Source organism: Aotus nancymaae, unplaced genomic scaffold (assembly GCF_030222135.1).
Source record: "Aotus nancymaae isolate 86718 unplaced genomic scaffold, 86718_ANA_hifiasm-v0.15.2.pri h1tg000020l, whole genome shotgun sequence".
Lineage (NCBI taxonomy): Eukaryota > Metazoa > Chordata > Mammalia > Primates > Aotidae > Aotus > Aotus nancymaae.
In genome coordinates, this window is record NW_026988432.1 from 68,043,010 (window position 1) to 68,066,565 (window position 23,556).

Genomic DNA, 23,556 nt, shown 5'->3' on the forward strand with positions numbered 1-23,556 from the left:
TTGGGAGGCCGAGGTGGGCAGATTACTTGAGGCCAGGAGTTTGAGATCAGCCTGGCCAACATGGTAAAACCCTGGCACTACTAAAAATACAAAAATTAGCTAGGTGTGGTGGCATGTGCCTGTCTGTAATCCCAGTTACTTGGAGGCTGAGGCAGGAGAATAGCTTGAACCTGGGAGGCAGAGGTTGCAGTGAGCCAAGATTGTGCCAGTGCACTCCAGCCTGGGTGACAGAGCGAGACTCCATCTAAAAAAAGCTATCCTGGCTCATTTGAAAACTTCATTTAAGATATGAAGTGGATGGAAATGGGAAGTTGATCAAAGTCCCTTCAGAATTGGAGAAAAAGGATGTCCCTGTGGCAATCTCCTTCTTCAAATGCATAGGTCCATGCCGCATTCAGTGGCTGGCATTCAGTGGCTATCATTCAGTGGCTGGCAGTGTCTAGCATGCATCTGTTGCTCACAGAATGCTTGGTAAACTTTTAATCTAAAGTAGTCTCTCATAATCTTTAGGTTTAAAATTTGAAATCCCAGAACAATCAAGTAATAGTTGGTATTGTATAGTCTTGTGTAATCTTATGTGCCTTTATTTCCTCATCTGCAAAATGAAGATAATGAACTCATTGGTTAGTGTGAAGATTACTATGTTAGCTCATCTAATGTGCATAAAATGTGCCTCCACATGTCAAGTTTCAATAAATATGAGCTATCTTTTTTGTGAGGTGGAATTTCACTCTTGTTGCCCAGGCTGGAGTGCAATGGTGCGATCTTGGCTCACCACAAACTCCACCTCCCAGGTTCAAGCAATTCTCCTGCCTCAGCCTCCTGAGTAGCTGGGATAACAGGCATGTGCCATCACACCTGGCTAATTTTATATTTTTAGTAAAGACAGGGTTTCACTGTGTTGGTCAGGCTTGTCTCGAACTCCCGACCTCAGATCTGACTACCTCGGCCTCCCAAAGTGCTGGGATTACAGGTGTGAGCCACTGCATCTCGCCTAATATGAGCTATCTTGCAGCTACACTTGGGTACTAAGCAATGCAGAGCACACACCTCTTTATTATTATTATTTTTTAAGACAGGGCCTCACTCTGTCACTTAAGCTGGAATGCAGTGGCATGATCACTGCTCACTGCAGCCTCGACTCCAGGCTAAAGTAATCCTCCCATCTCAGCCTCTGAAGTAGCTGGGATTACAGGTGTGTGGCACTATGCCCAGCTAATTAAAAAGAAATAATTTGTTTTTCACATGTACCCCAAAACCTAAAATGCAATTAAAAAAAAAAAAAAAAAAAAGAAATAATTTATCAAGGTCTCAACATGTTGCCCAGCCTGGTCTCAAACTCTTGGGCTCAAGCAGTACTCCTGCCTTGGCCTCCCAAAGTGTGAGGCACCTTGCCCAGAGGGACATGCCTCTTGAAGAATTCTGAAACTGTACTTTGTTAATAGTAACACAGGACTTAGTGGTTTTCCCTGAGTTCCTTGGATTCCTTGGAGGTGTTTCAAAGAATTCAGCAAACAAAAGTATTGTGATAAAAGCTCACACACACAAGTGTCTTACATTTCACACTGTAATTTGTAGGGCACTGTTGATTTATTAATCTGTGCTTCTATGTAATTTATTTTTCTGTAAGCTCCTAATCACAGCTATACATATATATATATATATTTTTCTTTATTCTCCCTATATTTTATTGTGAAAATTCCAAACATAAAATAAATTAGAAATAATTTGCAGTGAATACTTGAATACCTACTACTTAGATTCTGACATTTTCATTTTACTGTATTTTTAGTCCATTTCCATTTTATTTTTTCTTTTTAGAGACAGGTTCTTGCTACATTGCCCAAGCTGGCCTCCAACTCTGAGGCCCAAGTGATCCTCCTGCCTCAGCCTCCTGAGTAGCTGGAATTACAGGCACATGCCACTGTGCCCAGCTTTCTTTTATTGTACTTAAAAAAAATCACAGATCTATCCATTTATCCATGCTTCAACCCATCTTATTTTTGACATATTTCAAAAAAGGGAAGACAGCAGTACACTTCCTCCGAAATACTGCAGCTCACAGATTGTTATCTAAGAATCAATATTTGTTCATATTTTTTTCTTTCAGTGTAAAATGTATGTCCAATGAAACACAAATTTTAAGTGTACATCTGCTGAGTTTTGAAAAATACATCTATCTGTGTAACTCAAACTCCTATAAAATATTATGTGACCAGCCTGGCCAACATGGTGAAACCCCATCTCTACTAAAAATACAAAAGTTAGCCTGGCGTGGTGGTTGGTGCCTGTAGTCCAAGCTGCTCAGGAGGCTGAGTCAGGAGAATCGCTTAAACCCAAGAGGTGGAAGCCGCAGTGAGTTGAGATTGCACCACTGCACTCCAGCCTGGGCGACAGATCAAGACTTCATCTCAAAAAAAATAAAATTATGTACATATTTTCACCTTCTTTCAAATGTGTTGTTTGAAAGGATGTTCTGGTCATTTTTGTAGCCAGTGCAGCACCTGTTGAGTAGTCTGATGGCAGAAGCAAGTCCCTACGAGGCCTAGAGGATGCACATCCTGCTTCACCCAAGGCCACTTGAGCTAGGGCTCACCTGCAGGGCCCAAGCTCTCTTCACAGAATAACTGTCATGTCCTCACAGGGGACAATGCTGTAAATATAATGTTCATTGGATATCACCTTTATGTTATGGAATGTGAAGAGCTGTTAGAGACTGTTAGGAATTCAACGTGGAAGAAAATTTCTTTCTTTGGTTTTTGAGATAGGGTCTCACTTTGTTTTTACAGTGGCATGATCTTGGCTCACTGTAAAACTAAAATTTATTTTATTAAAATTCACTTTGGTTTCATGTATTCATTTTAATAAAATACCACTTTGCTTTGGCATTGGCTATAAATTGCATTTGGTTCTGCTGCTACACATTTTGAAAACTGGCACTAGTTTTTAAACTGCATCCTGTGAAGGCTCACATTTGGAGGCAACATAGGAGCCACAGAGCAGCAGGCCAGAGGTGAAGGCGGGGCTCCAGCTCCTCACTGCCTGCTAAGCCAGGGTCTTTCCCTCTGTTACTGGCATTCCACACAGTTCTGTGTGACAAAGCGTTCCATTTCTAAGAAATACTGAAAAATCCAGCTCTAAGGCCTCAAAAACATGATTTTTGTTTAATTTGAAGGTCCTGATTTCCACACTATGAATCTAGGAGTATGTACAGTGAATGGCCAATGTCATCATAGTCTGTGATGTACATGCTGGGCAGAGGGCAGGCCCTGAACCGCATCCTGTTCCAGGCATCCTTTCGGCATAGGAAGTCTGAGAATTATGTTAGATAAGGAATGGGAAGCCACTGCAGGTCTCCACTCAAGAAAGGAGATTTTCTGAGATATTTTAAAATCAGTTTTTACACACAAAATCATTTGTGGTAATCCCACTAAAAATTTTCTTCTTGATGCCTCAGGGCAAGGTTTCCAGAGGAAAATGCTTCAAGGGCACTCATTTTTACCGAAAATACAGTTAACAGGGGCTGATGGCCATACACAGAGACATCTGGTCTACCTACCTAGTCCCTGCTGCTACGTTTATTTTTCATAGCTAAAGCAAATGTTATTGTAGTGCCTATAAACAGGAACATTTCCAATTTTGCACATCTAGAAAACAAATCTGAGAGGCCAGGCACAGTGGGTCATGCTTGTACTCCTAGCACTTTGAGAGGCCAAGGTAGGCAGATCACTTGAGGTCAGTAGTTCAAGACTAGCCGGGCCAATATGGTGAAACTTCATCTCTACTAAAAATACAAAAATTAGCCAGGCATCGGGGTGGGCCCCTGCTACTAGGGAGGCTGAGGAGGGAGAATCGCTTGAACCCAGGAGGTGGAGGTTGCGGTAAGCAGAGATCACGCCATTGCACTCCAGCCTGGGCAACAGAGTAAGACTGTCTCAAAAAAAAAGAAAAAAAAAAAGAAAAAAAACCTGAAAATAAATTTGGCTAGTGGTAGAGATCAAACTGAGAGGTAAAAAGAACATGTATATGCATCCAGGTGGCTGCTATATATTTAATAAATTCAACAACACATAGTAATATGCATATTTTAAAATTATAGTGCCTTTCATCTTACTTTTAATCTTTTTTATTATACTTTCAGTTCTGGGGTACATGCAGAACATGCAGGTTTGTTACATAGGTATACATGTGCCATGGTGGTTGGCTGAATCCATCACCTCGTCATCTATATTAGGTATTTCTCCTAATGCTATCCCTCCCCTAGACCCTCACCCCCTGAGAGTCCCTGGTGTGTGATGTTCTTGTCCCTGTGTCCATGTGTTCTCATTGTTCAACTCACACTTATGAGTGAGAACATGCACTGTTTGGTTTTCTGTTCCTGTGTTAGTTTGCTGAGAATGATGGTTTCCAGCTTCAACCATGTCTTTGCAAAGGACATGAACTCATCCTCTTTTATGGCTGTGTAGTATTCCATGGTGTATATGTGCCACATTTTCTTTATCCAGTCTATCATTGATGGGCATTTGGGTTGATTCCAAGTCTTTGCTATTGTGAACAGTGCTGCAGTAAACATATGTGTGCATGTGTCTTTATAATAGAATGATTTATAATTCTTAGGGTATATACCCAGTAATGGGATTGCTGGGTCAAATGGTATTTATAGTTCTAGATTCTTGAGGAATCACCACACTGTCTTCCACAATGGTTGAACTAATTATGCTCCCACCAACAGTGCAAAAGCATTCCTATTTCTGCACATCTGTTGTCCAGCATCTGTTGTCTCCTAACTTTTTAGTGATCAACATCCTAACTGGAGTGAGATGGCATCTCAATGTGGTTTTAATTTGCATTTCTCTAATGACCAGTGAGGACGAACTTTTTTTCATATGTTTGTTGGCTGCATAAATATCTCCCTTTGAGAAGTGTCTGTTCCTTCGCCCACTTTTTGATGGGGTTGTTTGTTTTCCTCTAAATTTGTTTAAGCTCTGTAGATTTTTCTTGTATATTTGTTTCAGTTATTTGTAGATTCTGGATATTAGCCCTTTGTCAGATGAGTAGAATGCAAAAATTTTCTCCCATTCTGTAGGTTGCCTGTTCACTCTGATGATAGTTTCTTTTGCTCTGCAGAAGCTTTTTAGTTTAATTAGATCCCATTTGTCAATCTTGGCTTTTGTTGCCGATGCTTTTAGTGTTTTAGTCATGAAGTCTTTGCCGATACTTATGTCCTGAATTACCATTGCCTAGGTTTTTTTCTAGGGTTTTTATGGTTTTAGGTCATATGTTTAAATCTTTAATCCATCTTGAGTTAATTTTTGTATAAGGTATAAGGAAGGGTTCCAGTTTGTTTTCAGTTTTCCCAACACCATTTATTAAATATGGAATCCTTTCCCTATTGCTTGTTTTTGTCAGGTTTGTCAAAGATCAGTTGGTTGTAGATGTGTGGTGTTACTTCTGAGGCTTCTGTTCTGTTCCATTGGTCTCTATATATCTGTCTTGGTACCAGTACCATGCTGTTTTGGTTACAGTAGCCTTATGGTATAGTTTGAAGTCAGGTAGCGTGATGCCTGCAGCTTTGTTTTTTTTTTTTTTTTGGCTTAGAATTGTCTTGGCTATGTGGGCTCTTTTTGGTTCCATATGAAATTTAGGGTGTTTTTTTCCAATTCTGTGAAGAAAGTCAATGGTAGCTTGATGGTGATAGCACTGATTCCATAGGTTACTTTGGGCAGAATGGCCATTTTCATGATATTTATTCTTCCTAACCATTTCATCTTATTCTTAAAAATTTTCATTTATTTATTTAGTTTGAGATTGAGTTTCACTCTTGTCACCCAGGCTGGAGTTCAATGGCGTGGTCTCAGCCCACTGCCCCCCTTCCAGGTTCAAGCAATTCTCCTGCCTCAGCCTCCTGAGTAGCTGGGATTATAGGGGCACACCACCATGCCCAGCTAATATTTGTAATTTTAGTAGAGTCGGGGTTTCACAATGTTGCCCAGGCTGGTCTCAAATTCCTGACCTCAGGTGATTCACCCACCTTGGCCTCCCAAAGTGCTGGGATTACAGGTGTGAGCCACCACGCCCGGCCAGTTCTTTTCATTTTAAACTGACTTGCAAAAAATTAACTTTGAAGTTGAAACTTCATTTGTGCTAAAAATTTCCAGATTGTCCTGAAAGCTGAGTAGTCTAGGACCTGACAGCCATAGGATCAAATCAGTGCCAAAGGGCCAATGGGGTCACGAAAGCTCCTGAAAGCTGACAGAAAACAGATCTGGGACTGCAGCAGGAAAATCACTTGACTTTTGTTGCTGCTCTTTTCTTTTTTCTGCAATAGTCTCTCCCATTAGAGAATTCAAAAACCAATTATTGAAATGGATTTACCCCTAAAGGAGCTTATCATGTCTCATACTGAGCATAAGAACCTACACTGTATGAGCTGTGGAGTTTAAAGTTCCATTAAGCAAAGTCCGATTTTATAAAGCTATTCTAAAGATCCAATTCTCTCTGATTTTCTTTCTCCCAAAATAACCGTTTCCATGGTTACATAATCACTTAGTATTAGGACTTAGAGGAAATGCATTTTGGGGGATAATTCAGTAGAGGTTGTTTTTAAATTTTCACAGTAGGAACTGGGAAATTCAGTATAAAATATAATCTCTGGTAATTTGCACAGCTTGCTCAATGCTTCAAGGACACTCATTTTTACAGAAAACACTATATTTAAAGCTTAGTGGTAATAATTATTCTCATAGTCCTCCAATCACATCAGTCCTGCAGCTGGTCAGTGCCACCTGGCTGGCCCTGCTTCATCACAGCACCTGCTCAGGGACACACAAGTGGCCACCGACTGGGCCAAGTGAGCCCCAGCAACTGGCCAGTGGGCCCGTGTGAGGGGACAAGGCTGGGTGGGAGTTGGCCTGGCCTTAGCAAAGCCCATGTCTCCTGCTCCCTCTGGAATTTGGGTGCAGATTATGGAGTGGACAAGGGATAGTGGAGTAAACAGGGATGGCGAAGTAGAAACGCCCGAAGGCAAGAACAGAAGTGCTTTTCCCCACAGGGCCTCAGACTCAATACCAGCTTCCAGATCCTCAGAAGAAACCCCCCTTTCCTTGAAGTCACTTAGCAAGTTTCCATCCCTTGCATGCCAAGCAGCACAACACAGACCTTCATAGCCTTAGACTTTTTTATGCCATGGTGCTTTACAGTTTTGGAGGTCCCTATCCACACACACAACTGCGGGCTTGGAGAGGGTATGTAGGGGGCATTTGTTTTTGGTGGGTCAAGTATGGAGAAGCAGGCCTCATAAACACATATTCAGATCTTAACCTGTGCTTCAGAAGAGGACCCCTGACTCACCAAGGAGGCCTGAAGGACGAGACAGCATCTCTGTCCTCACATTAGTCCTTTCCTAGACTGTGCCTGTGGCCAGGCCTGACCACGGAGCTCCCATTGCCTTTCCTGCCCTGGATTATTCCCTCCCCCATCATCTTTAAAAAAATCGAGATATAATTCATACAACATGTAATTTCGAATAAGACACCATTTTGACATGTGAAATTCCATGGTTTCAGTGTATTCACAAAATTGTGCAACCATCACCACTATCCAATTCCAGAACTTACTCATTATCCCGAAGAGAAACCCTCCAACCATTAGCAGTCACTCTTAAGTACCCGCTCTCCCTAGTCCCTAGAAACCACTGCTTGACTTCCGTCTCTGTAGATTTACCAATTGTGGTCATTTCATATACATGTAATCATATAATATGTGTCTTTTTGAGTCTTACTTCTTTCACTTAGTGTGATGTTTTCAAGTTTCATCCGTGTTACAGCATGTGTCAGCACTTTATTCCTTTTTATTTCTGAGTAATATTCCCTTGTGTGGATGTTTCACATTTTGTCTGTACATTCCTAATTTGATGAACATTTGGATGGTTCTTGCTTTTTAGTTAGGATGACAAATATTGCTATGAACATCCATCTACCAGTTTTTGTGTGAAGGTATGTTTTGAATTATCTTGGGTTTACACCTAGGAGTGGAACTGCTGGGGACTTCCACATTGAGCCTTTTGAGGAACTACTGGATTCTCTTAACTGGCAGATTGGCCTCCTGAGGCCCTAACAATTTCAGCATCACTGAGAAGCCCAAAAGACTCCCATGACTCCTGCCATGGAAGAAATGACATTAGAGGTCTTAGAATTATTACCTTCTTCATAAGCACTAAGGTTCAAGATGCAATTCTGAGGGTGAGGCAGGAGAATTGCTTGAACCACGGAGGTGAAGGTTGCAGTGAGCCAAGATCGTACCATTGCACTCCAGCCTGGGCAAAAAGAGCCATCTCAAAAAAAGACGCAATTCTGTTGAGCAAGGTAACACAGTGACTTAGTGTCACACCAAGATTTAAGTCAGAGCTTTTCCAAGAGCAAGTTTGATGTAAAGAAAATGGAAAACATGCAGGAATAGTGGGAATTAGCATGGGGAAAGGTGAGTGAGCATGGACCCGTAAAGGAGAAAAGGGTTGGCTTTTTCTGTCAATACTACATCAAATACCGGCTCTTGTTTGACCGATTCACATATTTCAGATAGCACTGACTTTTATTTATTTATTTATTTATTTATTTATTTATTTATTTATATATTGAAATGGAGTCTTGCCGTTTTGCCCAGACTGGAGTGCAGTGATTGCAGCTCACTGCAACCTCTGCCTTAGCCTCCTGAGTAGCTGGAATTACAGGTGTGTACCACCACGCATAGCTAATTTTTGTATTTTTGGTAGAGACCGGGTTTCACCATGTTGGCCAGGCTGGTCTCGAACTCCTGACCTCGTGATCCACCCGCCTTGGCCTCCCAAAGTGCTGAGATTACAAGTGTGAGCTACCGCGCCCGCTGACTGGAGCTGGACATTTAAATATGAATCAGGCACATTCCCTGGGGAATTCAAAACTTAGCGGGCTGAACAAGACACAGGAGCCTCATGGTCCGAAGACTGCACTCTGAGTCATGTCCAGTTACCGGCCTGGTTTCGAAATGTCCTTTTATGAAGTGATGGTGGCAGGAGATGGAAGCAGCTTATATTTTTTCTAACCTCTTCTTTAGCAAAGTAAGAAAATTTGGCAGCCCTATGTTGGTCTAACAGATTTATTGAAATGTTACTTGTTTTTGAAATCCCTCATCCCTCAATCCCAGAATCTAACCCTAGAGGAAAAACAAGATAGTTATTAGGATGCAAATGTTATTGCTCCAACATGATTCCCATGTGTATTAAAATGGATGAAACAAGCTCAGTCGGAGAAGTTACGATTAGCCTAGGATAGCGAGGCCTCGAGGGCGAACTGGTTTCTGTAACTCTGTCAGGCCCGGGGTTCAGAAAGCTGGAACGGAGGCTTTGGCTAAAGGTGTTTTATTCCTGATAAGTCTGGAAGGGAGTCTTGGCCTGAGGCCCTGGGGCCTCGCTCACAAGGCAGTTTTTATCTGTAGCTTTCTGTAATTTGAAAGAATAAATATAAAAGAAACAGCAGATTTTGGCTTTGGTCTCATCTGTTTCTGGGAACCCGTGAAGGTGGGCACCCTCTCTGGGTGTCGGTTTCTGCATCAGTCACATCCTAGCAAGCGATAACACTTACCTAGTGCTTACTAAGTGCCAGGTACTACTTTGCGGACTTGGGATATCTACTTATTTAATCCCAAAACCATATGAGAATAGATTCTCATAAAAGTTAATTTTCTCATAAAAGTAATTTGCCTAAGTCTCACACAGTGGTCGGGGGTGGGGCCAGAATCTGAATTTCTATCTGCCTATTGTCAAGCTCACACCATTTCTTTTTACATGATTTATTTTTGCATATTCTATTTTAAATCAAATTATTAAATTCTATCACTATGGTGATGCAGGAATAACTTGTCCATTTTTTTTTTACAATAGAGAAATTTCTAATGTGACATTGAGCAGAACTGTGGTATTCTCCAAGGCCTATCTTTGTGCAATAAATAGTGAAATACTGAAAAAGGATGATAAAATGCATATTCCACAATAACTTCAAATATAGAGATGTATGAATTTCAATATTATTATGAACTGCTTTAGAAATCCAGTTGCTAGCATTTTCCTGGTATATTCTTCCCACCTCTAAAGCACTGTTAATTAACATAATTCTGTTGTGTCTTTTATTTTTGAAACAAGGTCTTGCTCTGTTGCCCAGGCTGCAGTATGTGGCAATGGCAAAATTATAGCTCATTGCAGCCTCAAACTCCTGATCTCGAGGGATCCTCCCACTTCAGCCTCCTGAGTAGCTGGGACCATAGGTGTGCACCATCATGCCAGCTTCTGCTGTGCCTTGAATGACTGCTTAATGATTGAAATATTGCAGAAAGAGTGAGTGAGAGTAAGAGGAAAAGATAATAGGCCTTTTCAGCACCTGCAATCCTCTTAAGGCTGTTCAGACTATATCGGATTTCCACTGAGAACCTTTCCAACTCCCACATCCAGAAGTAAAGCAACCAAATCACATGAGAGCAACCACAGAACTGTATTCACAAATGTAAACTAAAGGGCAGGGCCAATTTCAAAACATTATTTAAGGAAAGTCTTTCTGAAGGGCTTGCCATGCACGGCAGGAAATCAACATTTTTTATTTTTTTGAGATGGTCTTGCTCTGTTGCTTAGGCTGGAATGAAGGTGCGTTCATCTTGGCTCACTGAAACCTCTGCCTCCCAGGTTAAAGCAATTCTCCTGCCTCAGCATCTAGCTGGGATTATAGGTGCCCACCACCACGCCTGGCTAATTTTTCTATTTTTAGTAGAGACAGGGTTTCACCTTGTTGGCCAGGCTGGTCTCAAACTCCTAACCTAGGTGATTCACCCACCTTGACCTCCCAAAGTTCTGAGATTACAGGTGTGAGTCACAGTGCCCAGCCAGGACATTTTATATACTTTTTTCATTAGTTAAAAGTTTTTGTGAGTAAATATTTTCTTTAGCTTATACAATGGAGGTGGCTAACCCTTTCTATGGTCTTTTGAGGGTGTTTGCAGCACGCGTGCGCTCCATTTTTGATGCTTTACTATACTTTGCCTTGCCAAGTGCACTCATCACATGCCAGCGGACCGAGTGTGGGATGTCCTGTCCTTGGACAAGGTAAGAAAGAGGTTAAGTACGATGTTGCTAGGACCATCAGCTCTCCTTCCGAGCCTCTCCAGAGTCTGGCCCGGATAACCCGTGCCCTCTGCTGGGTGTGCTGTGAAGCTCTTCCTTGTCTGAAACAACTTTCTCAGGCCCAGGGCCTTCTCCTCTCTGCAGGTACTCCTTGTGTGCTCTGGATTCCCAGGCTCTGCATACCATTAGTAGCTGAGGACGGGCACACTGGGGCCATCTGCCTCTCTTCCAAGCTCCAGGATCGGACAACAGACTGACTGCTCCATGTCTCTATGTGGATCTCCGTTTGGCATCTCAAACTCAACATCTCCAAATCAGAGCTGGATCTCTTCCCTAAGTCTCCCAGATGTCCCCATTGCAGTAAATGGCACTGTCCCACTGCAGTAAAAGGGAACAGGAACTCACCCTGTTCCCTCCTGAACCCCTTTCCTCCACCTCCCTCATTAAGTCCACCGCTGGTTCTGCCCCTTCAGCTTCCAGCACTCACCTGCATGGCCACCCTGACCTGACCCAAGGCACCCCACAGGGTCTCTGCCTTCTGCATTCTACTCTCCCGACAACCTCAGCTTGGAGCTGATGGCTGCTAGTGCAGTTGAAAGAAATCCCAAGTTCCTTTCTGTGGTCCTCAGCCCTGGGGGTGTCTGGCCCCATCGACCTCTCTCACTTCTTTATGGCCACTCTACCTTTCCCCATCCATGCTCAGTGCCTTCTCCTCCTCCTCCTCCCGCCCTTGCCGTGGGACCCTTGGGACCTCACTCTCTGGGATTCACTGGGTGCTCCCGGCCCATCCCACAGGGGAGGGTGACTGGATGCAGAACCTATCGAGCAGGAGCTTGGGCTGACAAAACCACTTGCTCCTGGAAATCAACATCCACAATGCAGCTCCACTCACTGGTTCCAAATACTGTGAATTCCCAGATTTTATGCTATGGAATCTCTTCCATGTGTACACATTTTTAGAGTTTACAGATTAAAATGTAAAATTTTTCATTTCTTGCTATCCACAGAGTTACACAAAACAACTAGTCAAATACAGTTTTTAATTGTCAAAACAGCAAACATATCTAGAACTTCTTAATTATTTAATATTGTTCTAGGGACCCTTATTTTCTAATAATAATAGACTATATCAGACAAAGCAAAATACAACACAATAGAAAGTAAGTGTTTCAGGAAAAAACAATGAGCCAGCCCTGGCACAAGTGTCCTTTTTCCTTTTTAAATTACATTTTTCATCAAATATTTACTTATTACATTCATTACCATCTATTTTCAAGGTTCTGGTATACTTCTTCTTCTTCTTCTTGAGACACAGTCTCTCTCCATGGCCCAGGCTGGAGTGCAGTGGCACAATCTTGACTCACTGTAACCTCTGCATCCCAGGTTTAAGCAATTCTCCTGCCTCAGCCTCCCGAATAGCTGGGATTACAGGTGCCTGCCACCACACCTGGCTAATTTTTGTATTTTTAGTAGAGACAGTGTTTCACCATATTGGCCAGGCTGGTCTCAAACTCCTGACCTCAGGTGATTCACCCACCTTGGCCTTCCAAAGTGCTGGGATTACAGGTATGAGTCATCGAGTCTGGCCTTCTGGTATACTTCTAATGTGTACAGAATGATCACATTACTTTAAGTAAGAGCCTGTCCTTGATCACAAGGTTTGTATTACTTTAAAATTTAATTTGAGGTTCCTGCTCCAAAATCAAAACATAACAATAACGATGTAAGTACACTTTAACTTACCAATATGCACGTAGCTCTACATAAAAGTCAAAAAATGAAGAGAACAGAAGACAACAATCAGGACAAAATGAACGAAACTTTCTGGTTCTCAGAAACAATTGATTCTTACTGGATTTTCAATTTTCCATCTACTAAACATGTCTCATTTTAAAAGTTGATTTCTGTCACAAAAGGTTAATGATTGATTTCTTGCACTTGAGAAACTTCAGAAGTACTGAGAAGACAGCATAATCATGCATGCAATCATATTCTTCAAAGGGCCCTGTTACTTGTACAGGACACAACTTACTATTGTGCACAGTCGATCAGCTGGTATTCGTTGGATCTCTCAAAGCATGCCTTCACGCCTTCATCGTCCCAAAGTTTTTTCACATGATCAAAGAATTCCTAAAGTTTGAAAGAGTTACAAATTTTTTTAAACATGTGTAATAACCTTTTAAAAAGTTAAAAGAAAAAAATGCAAATGTTTTTTTGTGCAAGTAGCATTCAGATTTTCTTTGTGGAAGTCTACATAGTAAAATGCACCAGCCCTATGTTTAGTATGACTAAAAATGTATTCATGCATGTTATCATTACTCGAGTCAAATTGTACATTTTTTCTTTTTTTTTTGAGATGGAGTCTCACCCTGTTGCCCAGGCTGGAGTGCAGTGGCACAATCTCGGCTCACCACAACTTCCGCCTTCCAGGGTTTAAGCAATTCTCCTGCCTCAGCCTCCTGAGTAGCTGGGATTACAGGTGTCTGTCACCATGCCCGGCTGATTTTTGTATTTTTTTTTTGTTGTTGTTGTTAGTAGAGATGGGGTTTCACCGTGTTGGCCAGGCTGGTCTCGAACTCCTGACCTCAAGTGATGCACCAGCCTCGGCCTCTCAAAGTGCTGGCATTACTGGCGTGAGTCACTGTGCCTGGCCCAAAATAGTTTTATCATTCCAGAAAGCCCCCAAAGTGCAAATTATGTCAAGGTTAATATAATACATTAACTATAAATATAATTATCAGCATAATGCTATTTAGTATTCAGTAACTTAACTCATTGAACCATCATCTCAGCCATAAAAAAAATTAATATTATAATGGCAAGTTCTGTTTTAGCTTCTTTTACATTTTCTATGTGAGTTATGATTAGGAATGGACATGGTTGAGTAGTTGGATTAAATTTGGCCCAGACATATGAGGTACATAAAAAAGGAACTTTAAAAATTACACACTTTGGGGATAATTATTTCTTTTTTCATTAAAAAAAAAAAAACAACTAGGAGTTAAGTGTGAATTGTGATTTTTCATTCATTCCAGAGCCACGAAATCACTGTGCTCAACTTCACCTATTATTATAGCAAGCAAGACACTCTGAAAAGAACATTTTTCACCTCAAAAGTAAATGAAGGGCTTATGAATTCATATTGGCAAAATTACCCAAAAGGGCTTTGGAAGCAAATGACTACATTAGTAGCTAAACACAAAAGAGGTTATGTAAATGTTCAGAAAACACTCCGTAGGGACATTCACAACCTTCCCACGGCAGTTATTTGCCTGCCTTTGATTGTCAGGGTTCTCAGGCTCCATGGCCTGTCCCAGGCATCTCCTCCTTCATGCTTATCACAATTGCCACATTTCTTTCTTTTTTTTTTTTTCTGTTGCCCAGGCTAGAGTGCAGTGGTATGATCTCAGTTCATTGCAACCTCTGCCTCCCGGGTTCAAGTGATTCTCCTGCCTCAGCCTCCCGAGTAGCTGGAATTACAGGTGCCCACCACTGCGCCCAGCTAATTTTTGTACTTTTAGTAGAGACAGGGTTTCACCATCTTGTCCAGGCTGGTCTTGACCTCCTGACCTCATGATCCACCCACCTCAGCCTCCCAAAGTGTAGGGATTACAGGCATGAGCCACTGCTCCTGGTAGCCACATTTCTAAGAATCAACACAGATTCTTTGGAGGAAAAAAAGAAGGATTGGTACTTTTTCTTAAGGACTCAGAATTCCATACAACGGTGGATCCAAGCACTGTGAGGTTTAATGCTTGCAATTTGGAAGGCCCTCTTTGAAAAAACAGATGCAAAATGATGAATTCAAAATTAGGTATAAATCATTGGAAGGGGAGTAGAAGTGAAGCACCCAGAGTGCAGGCTTATTAGTGCTTAGAAAATCTAATTCTGATTTCATAGTATCAGGGACAATCTGGTAAGTTATGGCATAGTCTATATCTATATCTGTCTGTCACCAATGTCAACAAACCCAAATGGTTCCCAGTTGATAAAAAAAAGAGACATTTTTCCCCAGAAGGTGGTGGCTAAACCTCACAGTTTTCATCTTGTTTCCCTAGGTTTACATTTCTTTCTAGAATCTTCCTCTGATGCTCCCATTAATCCAGTAAAGGAGTTTGTAGGTTTCCTTAAAAAAATTTCCTTCAAAGAGTCATCCAAACCCATACTCACACACACTTCACACACACACGTGTAAAGATCAATCCTGCATTATGCTGTTATCAAGATGGCGGTGAAGAGAGTAACTCCACTGCCTCATGGTGACAGATCTTCCAGTTGCCAGCTCTGGGCACCTGATTTCTCTACACAAGACAGACATATGATATATAAAAACTATAGACTCATGCTACATGAAAACAAATTTAACTGGATATACTCAGACACAGGAACCATAGACACCAGACTTTTATAAAAGTTCACATAAGAATTATTCATTAGAGCAGGTTTCCAAATGCAATTAAAAAAACGACCAAGACTGGAGTAATCAATCTAAACCTGGTCAAAAAAAGAAAAATATTGAACCCCATTGTCTGGTTTCTAAGGTGTAGGAAAGGCTGTGACAAGATGAGAGCAGGGAAGGCGTGCAGCCTGTGCTCACCAGTCCATTAATCCATGAAAGGTCTCAGGTTGCTCCAGGACCTGCAGAGCGGAAAGGGCTCCAAATTGCGTGGGGTACAGTCGTATGGTCACTCTACTACCCAACCAGCCATGGAAGTAAGCCCACACGGTGCTGACCCCAGAGCTAACAGGCATGTGGCCAGAGGTCAGTGAGGGGTTTGAGAAATTGATCTTTTTTTATTTTTAGTTTTAGTTTTTGAGACGGAGTCGCACTCTGCCCCGTCGGGCAGGCTGGAGTGCAGTGGTGCAATCTCGGTTCACTGAAGCCTCGCCCTCCCGGGCTCAAGCAATCCTCCTGCCTCAGCCTCCCAAGTAGCTGGGACTATAGGCGCATGCCACCACGCCCCGCTAATTTTTGTATTTTCCTGGAGACGGGGTTTTACCCATGTTGCCCAAGCTGGTCTCCAAGTCCTGGGCTCAAGCTATTCTCTGCCCTCAGGCTCCCGAGTAGCGGGGATTGCAGGTGTGTACCACAATACCCAGCTATTTTTCTTTTTCTTTTCTTTTTTTTTTGGTTTAGAGATTTGGCAGGGGAGCGGGGGAGATGGTGGTTCTCACAATGTTGCCCAGGCTGATCTCGAGCTCCAGGCTCAAGTGATCCCATAGGCGCGCCCAACACGCCCCCCCTGAGAAACCCCATCTTGAGTAGAGCCCAAAGCTGGGCTGTGGAAAGCCGGGCATACTGAGCCCCCGGGCCTCCCCGGAGCCGCCCTCGCCCTGCGCCTGCAGTGCCACACACATCCGCCGCTCCGCACGCACATGGCCTCCTGGCAGGCAGAGGAGAAACTGAGGTTCTCATCAGACGCCCTTGCTTTTCGACTCACTTAGCACCCATGAAACGGAGGCCTATAGGGGGTGGCCATGGCCTGGGCGCATTCTGGCCACCGGACCACGCTGGATGCCTGGCTGGCCTCGCCAGAGGATGGATGTGCGCCGCAGGGAGGCGGGAGGCCTTTATGCTTCAGCCCACGGTGCTCTGGAAAGGGAGGGCATTCCAGCTCCGAAGCATTTACTGGGGTCCTTGCTCAGGGACCTGCCCGCTCCCTCCTGCAGAAACAGCAGCATCACCGCCCACTTGTCTCTGCAAACAGCGCACTCCCCGCAGCTCCCCAGCTTGGAGGCCCCGCCCAGCGGGGCTGGGATTCTCAGCGCCCCCAGGCCTCAGCTCATTGCTTCAGGCTTCGGCTCCTGCTGTTTTCTCCTGTCCTTCGCAATACCTTTTCTCATTTTGTGTTAATTTCCTGCATGTCATTATGTGAGTAAGGGTCTTACTCACATAATAATCCCTGTTTAGTTCTTACGCATTTCTTATTTTGTCTAGGGTACCGTGCACAGTATTTTAACACATGATCACATTTAGTTCTTACAAAGCTGGAAGAGGTGGCTGTTACCACTGTGCTCAGAGAAGTTAAGTAACCCACCCAAGGCGGCAAAGCAGCTAATGGCAGGACATCTTATTTTACAGCATGTGTTTTTAACCACTATGCATACTACCACCCTTTATTATACATATTAAATCATCTTCTATTCTTTAATTTTCTACTGGGTTTCTTTAAAACCACTATTTTGCCGGGCGCGGTGGCTCACGCCTATAATTCCAGCACTTTCGGAGGCCGAGGCGGGTGGATCACGAGGTCAAGAGATCGACACCATCCTGGTCAACATGGTGAAACCCCGTCTCTACTAAAAATACAAAAATTAGCTGGGCATGGTGGCGCGTGCCTGTATTCCCAGCTACTCGGGAGGGTGAGGCAGGAGAATTGCTTGAATCCAGGAGACGGAGATTGCGGTGAGCCGAGATCGCGCCATTGCACTCCAGCCTGGGCAACAAGAGCGAAACTCCTTCTCAAAAAAATAAATAAATAAATCCACTATTTTAGAACATCCACTCTTCACCGGATAAAGTACAGGGGATCTCGTACAAGGGTACCTTGTTAAAGCAACACAAGACACTAGTGAGGATTCCCACAAGTCTGTAAAGCTCAGAAACTTCTGCGGTCCTTCCACGATTCGAAAATACATTGCAAAGATGCCAAGTGTAAATTTAGCTCATAGGATAAGCCCTAATGTCCTGTGGTTGGGTTACATTCAATGGTGAGGACTGAAACTGCTTCATAGGGGACAAAACTCTAGGTTTGAGCTGAAGCCTGAGACAGAATTACAGAGAAATGCTTGAACCAAGAATCAAGACACAGAATTTCTGGAGCATGTGTTGATATCAAGAGTAAAATAGGGATTGTAGGCACAGTGATTTTTAGGTAGATGTTTTAGATAACACTGAAGAAACACAAAAGCAACAACAATCTCTCTTCACTTCAACTTCCTCATGGGTAAACATGTTGGATTAGCATACAGCCAAGTCCCCATGATTCCTCCACATATTTACTTTTTTTTTTTTTTTTTTAGGATGGAGTCTTGCTCTTCTTGTCCAGGCTGAAGTGCAATGACACGATCTCGGTTCACTGCAACTTCTGCCTCCTGGGTTCAAGCGATTCTCCCCATTCAGCCTCCTGAGATGCTGGGATTACAGGCATGCACCACCATGCCCAGTTAATTTTTGTATTTTTAGTAGAGACAGGGTTTTGCCATGTTGGTCAGGCTGGTCTCGAACTCTAGACCTCAGGTGATCCACCCGCCTCTGACTCCCAAAGTGCTGGGATTACAGGCATGAGCCACTGTGTCTGGCCCACATGTTTACTTTCTAAAGGGTTCTAAACACTTCATGGTGATTTCCATGGCTGCTGTTGTGATTGCTTCAATGTTTTACAAGGAAAATTTTCAAACTTACGAAAGTAGAGAGAATGAACCTCTAGGTACCCATTACTCAGGTTCCACATCTATCGACACATGGCCAATTTCTTTTCATCTATAGCTCATCCCCTTTTACACTGCTTTTATTATTTTAAAACAAATATTTTATTTATAAGGCACCATATCATGTTATTTTAACATTATTTCTAAAACATAAAGACTTTTTAAAAATAGCCATAATACGACTATTTCAACTAAAAGATACATAAACAAACACAGAAAAGGATACTGTAAAGTCATTAAATATTTAGCCAGCCAGTGCAACTTCTTTAGATATAATTAAACATTTGTTCAGAGCTAGGCTAGGATACTGATAGGGATCAAAATATGCCACCCCCAATTATGTCACACTAGCATATTGATTATTTTGAGCTGAAGGCAACTGAGAAATATCAGATATAAGAAGAGCTGTCTGCTCTCCCCCTTTCTGCCTAAAAGAAGAGCATAAATATCCCCCACCCTGTACTACGACGAGAAGAGTGATCTTTATCACAGAGACAGAGAGCTGTCACCAAGATAAGTCTGCATAAGCAAACCTTACTAAAACAGCCCTTTCTCACAATTTTTTTTTCCTTTATCTTTCTTTTTCTTTTTTTTTTTTTCAGACGGAGTTTCACTCTGTTGCCGAGGCTGGAGTGCAGTGGTACAATCTCTGCTCACCACAACCTCTGCCTCCTGGCTTCAAGCGATTTTCCTGCCTCAGCCTCCCAAGTAGCTGAGATTATAGGTATCTGCCACCACGCCCAGCTAATTTTTGTATTTTTAGTAGAGACAGGGTTTCAGCATGTTGCTCAGGCTGGTCTCAAACTCCTGACCTAGTGATCCACCCACCTCGGCCTTCCAAAGTGCTGGAATTACAGGCATGAGCCACTGTGCCAAGCCTCCTTTCTCACAATTATATCAACCCTAGGAGCCCAAATCCCCTTTCATTTGTAGTCACTTCTTCCACAATTTGTCACCCTTTGTTAAAATGGTATATAAGCTCCCAATTCTAACTAACTTCTCTTTTTTTTTTGGATGTTTCATTTCTTTTCTGTGCTGCCCCTGTGCATATAAAATTAAAAACATGAATAAAATTTGTATGTCTTTTCTCCTGTTAATTTGTCTGTTGTCATTTTAGTTCACAGGCTCTGGTTTTTTCCTTCCCTATAGATCTCATACATTTTTTAAAACAATGGGGAAATTAATGTGAAGATTAATTTTAGTATGTCTCCATTAGCAACTAAGATGAATAATACTAAATAAAAATAATATCAGGGTTTTTTGTATGGTATGTGCCCGAAAAGAGTAATTCACACTAAAATGTGGCCTGTTTTTGACATCTGAGGCTATGTCAAAATTTGAAAGCATAAAAAGAAAATTACTAAGGTACGTTTCTTATTTTTTTCTGAAATGAGTATTAGTGAAAATGAGAATTGCCATGTGATCGTCATATGTTTAGCAACTGATATATGTGAATATTTTTTACTTTTATTCAAAGGGATTTAAGTTATGTAAAATAATAATAATAATACCAAATTTAAACCTATATTTTAAAAGCAAGGCTTTAAAATTTTAAAGTATAATTTTGATTTTTAAATCAACATTTAAACTAAAGTTTAAAAACTAAAATATGTAATGACTCCATTTCATATTGACAACATTTTCCTTCTGGTACTGCTATCTATAACTACCTTTATATTGAAAAGTATACTCAAGGATAACATGGAATTCTCAGATGAGTAAAACAAATGTCTTTTTTTTTGCTTTTAAATTCTTGTTAATTACTTTAAAATGCAAACAAACAGATGACAATAAGAAGTGTAAGAGTAACATTTCTTGCATAATTTCTGTGCTAATATAATGCAATCAAATGATTTTTTGGTTACATTGACATTTGGGATACATTTTTCATTTTGAAATAAAAATCAAAGGCTATTTCCCATCACTTGATGTGAGTGTGGTGCTGTCTGTCTGGTGGCTGTGGGTTCAGGCAGCCCTGCTCCCACTTGCTGTGCTGTGGGTGGCCAGTGGTCCACACTGAGCCCTGTCCTGTGGTGTAGTGGACCTCATCTCTGGGTTAAGTGTGAAAATGTTCCCTATGCTCGCTGCACAATATTCTTTCTAGGGCAACTTATAGAAAATACTTCTAATTTTAGTGTCAGGAATACCCTTGCATTTCTCAAGCAACTGTTTTTTACATTGTATTATTAATTTTTAATCTGTGGATCCTGTGATTTTCCTACTGCTTTCATTTATGTCACTGAGTTGACTATATGAAAGCTTAGAAACCAGGTTTCAGGGTGTGTCCTGGCATGTGTGAAGGCCTTTGTCCCACACGCTATGCAATAACCTCACTGTGGTTCCACATAACTCACTCTCTCTGTTCCTAGCTTCACCCTCCCACATTTTCAGTTATTTTATTAACTTGTATTGTAACATTGTGAGCAGTACTAAATCCTTTCTGGACCAAGTGGAAGCATACACAGATGTTAATGTAACCTTTTATGGGAACCTAGTGAATAATGTTCACCACTGTAATCACATTAGCCTTAAAAATAGGCAGTTTCAGGACAGTATCCATTTAAATTGAATTTTCTAAAACTTGAGTTTAGGTCTAATTCATTTAAAATACACCTACTTAATTTTATCCCTTGGACAACAGAATGAGCTAATAGGTATCTGTCATTTCTTTTTCAGGTATCTGGTGAATATCAGGTTAAAAGTCTGTATGGGATCTGTCATGACTGATTTGTTATTTTGTTACTTTATAGTGTTATAACACTACGATTTTATTATGTATAATTTCTCTCCTTACTGAATTTTTTTTAAATTTTTTTATTTTTTGAGACGGAGTCTCAGTCTGTCGCCCAGGCTGGAGTGCAGTGGTGCAATCTCGGCTCACTGCAACCTCTGCTTCCTGGGTTCAAGCAGTTCTCCTGCCTCAGCCTCTGAGTAGCTGGGACTATAGGCGTGCACCACTGTGCCCAGCTAATTTTTGTATTTTTTTGAGAGACACGGTTTCACCATGTCGGTCAGGCTGGTCTCGAACTCCTGACCTTGTGATTTGCCCGCCTGGGCCTCCCAAAGTGCTGGGATTATAGGCGTGAGCCACCATGCCCAGCATGTCCATCCTGAAATTCAATGTTACAGTTTATCTAAAATTCTCCTCCACCTCCCAGGTTCAAGCAATCTTGCGCCTCAGCCTCCTGAGTAGCTGAGACTACAGGTGGGAGCCACCACATCTGACAAATTTTTTTTTTTTTAATTTTTAGTAGAGATGGGGTTTTGCCATGTTGGCCAGGTTGGCCTCAAGTGATCTGCCCGCCTCAGGCTCCCAAAGTGCTGGGATTACAAGCATGAGGCACAGTGCCTGGACAGTGTATCTACAATTCTACTGAGGAACAGTTTTCAGAAACTATGTTTAAAAAAACTCCACAAATGGGCTGTGCTCGGTGGTTCATGCCTGTAATCCCAGCACTTTGGGAGGCTGAGGTGGGCGAATCACCTGAGCCCAGGAGTTTGACGCCAGCCTGGGCAACACAATGAAAATTTGTCTCTACTAAAAATATAAAAATTAGCCCAGTGTGGTGGCACACACCTGTAATCCCAGCTACTTGGGAGGCTGAGGCAGGAGAATCACTTGAACCTGTGAGTGGAGTTTGCAGTGAGCAGAGAACTCCAGCCTGGGTGACAGAGGGAGACTCGATCTCAAAAAACAAAAACAAAAAAGAAAACTCCATGAAAACAAGCCAATTAAAAAAGCCTTTGCAGCTCCTGGGTGGAAAGCATCTTTCCTAGCATGAAGCGTGATCGCCACAGGCAACAAGTTCAACAATCAAGCAACTACAAAACGAGGTTAAGATGTACCTTAGCATTTACTGAGTGCCCAGGTACAAGGTCTCATTTGTCTCAAACAATCCTGCTGTGTAGGTAATTCAACCACAACGTGAGAACCATCCAGGATACTTCATGCTTGATTAAGTTCATTTGACTAGCAAGTGGCCAAACCTGGATTCAAAAGCATGTTCTGAGGCTGGTTAGCTTTCCTATTCTCTAGTCAACAGTAGTTCCTTGGGCATAAAGAGACCGGTGAGGACAAGTGCAAATTTACAATATACCCCACAGATCTATTTTTCCCTTAGGACTTAGACAACTTCAATTATTCTTAGTGTCATGTTTAAACAACTTTTTGAGGTATACAATATATGCTATAAAATTTTCCCATTTATAAAGTCATGCAACAACCAACATCCAGGTTTTAGAATTCCTCCATCACATGAAAGGTGCCTCACCCTCCTTCTGAGCCATGCCCTGCCACCACCCCAGGCCCCAACAACTACTCAGTTCCTTCTGTCTCTATAGTTTTGTCTTTTCTAAAAACTTCATGTAAATAAAACCATAGTTGTTTGTAATTGGCTTCTTCCACTTAGCACATTTTTGAAATTCATCCATTTTGTTACATACATTAACAGTTTGTTCTTTTTTTTTTTTTTTTTTTTTTGAGATGAAGTTTCACTTTGTTACCCTGGTTGGAGTACAGTGGGACGATCTCAGCTCACTGCAACCTCTGCCTCCCAGGCTCAAGAGATTGTCTTACCTCATCCTCCTGAGTAGCTGGGATTACAGGTGCCCTCCACCATGCCTGACTAATTTTTGTATTTTCAGTAGAGACAGGGTTTCACCATGTTGGCCAAGCTGGCCTTTTTAAAAAACATTAGAGTGATCAAGTGTGGTGGCTCACACCTGTAATCCCAGCACTTTGGGAGGCTGAGGCGGGCAGATCACGAGGTCAGGAGATCAAGACCATCCTGACTAACATGGTGAAACCCCGTCTCTACTACAAATACAAAATATTAGCTGGGAGTGGTGGCATGTGCCTTTAGTCTCAGTGACTTGGGAGGCTGAGGCAGGAGAATTGCCTGAATTTGGGAGGTGGAGGTTGCAGTGAGCCAAGATTGTGCCACTGTGCTCTGGCCTGGGCGACAGAGTGAGACTCCATCTCA

The 23,556-nt window shown here is 42.1% G+C and overlaps 1 protein-coding gene across 2 annotated transcripts in view; it reads right to left on the bottom strand.

Moving 5' to 3' along the window:
* The window catches only part of GNAL (G protein subunit alpha L), a 183,573-nt gene that overhangs the window by 38,371 nt on the left and 121,646 nt on the right, over nt 1-23,556 (bottom strand). For both annotated transcript variants that reach the window (XM_064379434.1, XM_064379435.1), the window contains exon 5: nt 13,176-13,273. In XM_064379434.1, the coding sequence (XP_064235504.1) occupies nt 13,176-13,273 (98 nt within the window). The remainder of the gene's footprint in view (nt 1-13,175; nt 13,274-23,556) is intronic.